At 57.6% G+C, this 4,613-nt stretch overlaps 1 protein-coding gene across 1 annotated transcript in view; it reads right to left on the reverse strand.

Annotated features, from left to right (window-relative positions):
• Positions 1–100: 100 nt before the first annotated feature.
• Positions 101–4,613, reverse strand: part of LOC104392378 (uridine-cytidine kinase-like 1) — a 9,362-nt gene continuing 4,849 nt past the window's right edge. Inside the window, exons 8-13 of the mRNA XM_010001772.1 lie at positions 1,219–1,312; positions 1,066–1,128; positions 739–861; positions 554–661; positions 315–471; positions 101–174 (exon numbers count right to left, since the gene is read on the reverse strand). Of these exons, the coding sequence (XP_010000074.1) occupies positions 101–174; positions 315–471; positions 554–661; positions 739–861; positions 1,066–1,128; positions 1,219–1,312 (619 nt within the window). The remainder of the gene's footprint in view (positions 175–314; positions 472–553; positions 662–738; positions 862–1,065; positions 1,129–1,218; positions 1,313–4,613) is intronic.

The following is a 4,613-nucleotide window of genomic DNA, read 5'->3' on the forward strand; positions in this document are numbered from 1 at the left end:
GGGGTGGGCACGGGCTGGCAGCTGGGCGCCCCTCCGGGGGGCAGAGGCAGGGGGGCTGGCCCTGTAGCCAGCCTGGCTGGTAGTCCCGTGGCCAGCCAGCTCAGCAGTCCATGCCGTCGCTCTCACACCAGGCAGAGGGGCCATCAGTGCCAAAGTATCTGTCCCCAAAGTTCCCTGCAGAACAAGGGAACAGAGTGAGGCAATGGCAGCGTCACCCCTGTTACCATGTCCACACCCAGGATCCCCTCAGTGTGGCCGCAGGGCACCAGGTGAGGGAGGGGCCATGGGGCACAGACCCCCACGCCCACCCTCACCGATGCCTGGGATGATGTGGAACTCCTCGTTGATCCGCTTGTCCACAGCCGTGGTGATGATGCGGACGCGGGGAAAGGCGTAGGCCACCGAGTGCACCCCCATCTCCGCCATCAGCAGTGACAGCAGGAAGATCCTGTCCTCCTGGACATCGTGGTCCTGTGGCACGACACAGAGCCCTGAGAGCCCGGCCACCAGAGCCGCGAGTCCCCCACCCACCAACCCCACCCCAAGCCCTCACCAGCAGGACGCGCACGGCCATCATAGCAGCGGCACCAGTGGACACAGTGCTGTCCATCAGGATGACATAGTCCTCGCTGATCTCCTTGGGCAGGCGCAGGTAGTGGAGCTGGGAAAGACAGACAGGTGGTCACCTCACCCGCCCCACGGCGCCAGAGGCTGCACTGGGGTGGGAGCCACCCTCACCTCGGGCTCCCCCGTGTCATGGTTGGTCTGGATCAGGATCTTGCCCAGGCGGATGTCCTTGCAGACTGCAGTCAGGGCCTGCTCCATTGTCTCCCCTGCACGCAGGATGGACACGCCAGTGATCTGGGAAGGGATGGGAATGTTTGCCTGGTGCTGCGCAGGGAAAGCAGCTGCTCCAAGTGAAGCTCCTGAGGCTCTGGCACCACAAGAGTGGGGACAGCCTCCTTGAGCTGCCCATCCACACTGAGATGGACCCCAGGAGCCACCGGCTCTTCCCAGCCCACGTTGACCCAGGATGGGTAGAAAGGGGCTGGGACAAGGTCTCACCCTCTGCCTGTGGAACCGCTTCCCTTCGTATATGGTCCCCTGGGGCGTCTCCACAGTGACAGACTGCAGAAAAGTGGAGGGAGTGGGAACACAGTCAGGGGGCTGCACAGCTCTGGGGGAGGATGTGACCATGGGCTAGAAGCAGATGCTCACCTTCAGTGGCAGGAAGGAAAGGGCATGTTCAATCAACAGCCTCATCAGGCGCTTGGAGTAGAAGATAAACTCGTCCCTGGTCGTGTCCTTGTTCCTGTGAAGGGAGGATGTAAACAAGATGAGGGCACAGCCAGCTCCAGCCTGCCACTGTGGAGGAGGCTAGCAGGAGTGGAGCAGCCCTGGGAACCTGGGGGCTCCTGTGGAAGAGCTGGTTAGCAATCACTACTCCTAATCAATCAGCCAAGGCCATTACTGATCAATGTTTCAAGGTTTGCTGAAGCCTGAGGGTGCTGTCTAGAAAGGACACCCTGACCCTGAGCAGGGATGCAGACAAGCACAGAGACATGGCATTACCCGCTCCAAACACAGCTCTAATCGCTGCTCAGCCTCTGCTGGAGGATTTGCTGGGCTGGAGATTTAGGACTTAACTGCTGACTATGTGGAAAGAGCCAGGAGCAGGCCAGGATGGGAGCAGAAGAATGTAGGGCAGCACTGTAGGTACTCAGGGCAAGAGATGTTGGGGAGCAAGTGGTGAGTCTTCTGCACAGCTGGGACGGAGAGCAGCACGGCAGGACAGCCCGCTTGGAGCACCTCAAGGTACAGAAGACCACAGCACCCCATGGCCACGAGCTGCCAGGTTCCCTGGCACTGGTGATGGGAAAACATCTGACGTGCCCTCAGCCCCTTTCTGTTTATGTGCCAAGTTAAACTGCTGTCAGGAACGAGGCAGGTTGTGAAACATCGGCCTGATCTCACCACAGCACTGAAGCGCTGAGGGCAGCAAGAAAAAAAATAAACACAGAAGAGAATAAAACACGTGTCATTGGTTCATCGCACAAAAAATGGCTGCAGGAAACCCTGTGTGTGCTGTGGCACGGGGCTCACACAGCAAGGGAACACCAAGGATAGGCAGTACCATCCTCATCCCACATTATGCAGTCCAGATCCTCCAGCACTGCCCACGTCAAGTGCCTGGAGGGAAACCACCAACAGCAGGAAGTCACTCGGCAACAGGAGACTCTGAGATGTGTTTGTTTTTGAAACGTGACCACAAAGAATGCACCAATGTCCTGCAATACCCCTCACAGTCCCACTATACCCTTCACAGTTGGTGACTGCTTTGGCAGAAGTCAGTAGCAGGTTGCAAGGTGCCATTTTACTGGAGATGCACCAAGAACAAGCTCCCAGCTGAACCCTAACTGGGGCAGATGGACACCAAAGGACCGTGGTCACCAAGATGAGGCTGAAATCAGTGTTCTCCTCTGGCCACTGCAGCCTGCTCGCAGCTCTGGCATTCTCTGGTGAACACAAGGAACAAAAGAAATCTGCAGACATCTGCCAGTCTCCAGATGGAAGAGGTTGAACTGGCCACAGTCCAGAAGAGGCAGAAGGATACAGAATATTTTTACTCTGTATTTTAAGAAATCATCTGCCGCTTCTCACGCTGCTGTCTCCCCACGACAGACAGCCCAGCCAACAGTGCTCAGGAGAAGGATCAACACTCGTGACAATCAAGAGGTGTTTCTGCAGCCAGACCTGAGCAGCTCACTCTGAGCAGTCTGCAGGGACCAGAAAACCCGACTGACGTGGCCATGTCCAACATGTCTGAGGATAGGACCCCCCAGAGAAGGGGGGAAATAAGTTCAGGTCTGGAAGGAACAGGCACCCTCATACAGCTCATCAGTGTGGGCTGTCAGCACACAATCACTCACGAGTGGGTTTCACCCACACGTTCACCCACGGCCGTTTTGGAAACCAGCAACAGCCCTGCCTCCATGGACATGCTCTCCCAGCTGCCCCAACAAGCTCCACACCAGCCCTGCCACCCCCAGGGTGGTCATGGACAGGGGTGGTTGGCCACCCCAGCCAGCCCCTGACCCAGGTGGGATGGGTCCCTTGGTGCTCCCACAAAAGCTCATTTGCAGCCTCCAAAAGGCATCCCAGGGACAGAGAAGCATCCTTGGTCCCTACACCACAAGGACCTCCCTTGTGGTGCAGGGGTGAAGACAACCAAGAAACTTCTCACCTACAGAATGGGTTTCATGTCCAAAACACCTTCTCTGGGGCTGGCAATGTCCAGAGCACCTCAGTCTTCACCTCACTGAAGCTCCAGCCAGCCAGACGCTTCTCAGGGGCAGCTTCAGCACGGGCAACACATCCAGCCAGGGCCCAAAGTCTGGAGGCTTAGGCCAGAAAGAACTTGTGAAGAGAGGCAGGTGGCCCCGGCCACCCGCAGGGACATCCGAGCCCCACCACAAGTGTGTGGGATGGAAACACTGTTCTGTGCTCCAGGCCTGTTGAGGGGCAGAAACAACCGTCCAGGAGCTGACATGTGCCACCAAAGCTCCTGTTCGCTGTGGCAACCGGGACCTGATACTGGAGTGTTTTATTAAGTTGGAAGATACGACCCATACTTGTATCAAACAGCCTATTCTCAGCTTCACCACGAATAAAATAATCCCCTCACTCTCACGCAGGACTATTTTTCAGCTTTTGCTTCTCCACAGAAAAAAAAAATTAAATTGCTCTGGAAGCCTTTCCTGCCCAAGATGCAAACCCTGAACTCACCACGACCATACCTGGCAAGATGCTCATCTGCTGCCCCAGCACAACTCTCCGGGAGGGCACTGGCAGCCAGCCAGCTGTGGCACAGAGGAGCTGCCAGTGATGAGCACTAGAGGAACCATCTTGGCCAGCAGCAGTGAGCTGGGAGCACAGGATAGCTCCAAGGGAGCCACACCACAACAGGCAGGACCGAAAGAGGGAGGCTGGCGGGGAATCCTGGCTTGCAGCTCTCTGGTGCATCCCTGGACACCAGGTTTGACATACCAAGGCCTCCTGACAGGCAGCAGCGCTGGAACAGCACTGGGGCTGCCGCAGCAGAAGGGGCTGATGGCACTGTGGCAGCTGGAGCAAAGATGGGAGATGGGACTTGCCAAGACACAGGAACTCCAGGCACTGGGGCACGGGAAGTTTGGCAAAAGGCACATGTCTGATGCCCTGCCAGCCTGGGCTGCTCCAGGGAGCCTGGGAGAGTGTTTGCAGCAGGGAGCAGAGCTCAGGAGCAGAGGGAAGGCCAGAGCATCGTGCACAAGGACCAGGAACAATCCCACACGGTGCTGAAGCACATGGGCACCAGTAGCACTGGCCACAACCGCTGCCTCACTGCTGAACACAGAACTTGTGACCAGAGGAGCTCCTTGGCTTGGACATCAGGGTGATGCCGTTGCTCCAGCCTCCAGGGCTGCTGCAGGATTTGAGGGGGTGGCTGACACTTCTAGGCAACACCCCTCATAAATGTGGTATTTTTCATGTGTCATCTGGAAGGGGCAAAGTCCACCTTGCCAGCCCTGCCACACGCCGCCAGCTGCAGCCGCTCGGCGCCCGCGGCTCCG

This window comes from Chaetura pelagica, unplaced genomic scaffold (genome assembly GCF_000747805.2).
Source record: "Chaetura pelagica isolate M959 unplaced genomic scaffold, ChaPel_1.0 scaffold307, whole genome shotgun sequence".
Classification (NCBI taxonomy): Eukaryota; Metazoa; Chordata; class Aves; order Apodiformes; family Apodidae; genus Chaetura; species Chaetura pelagica.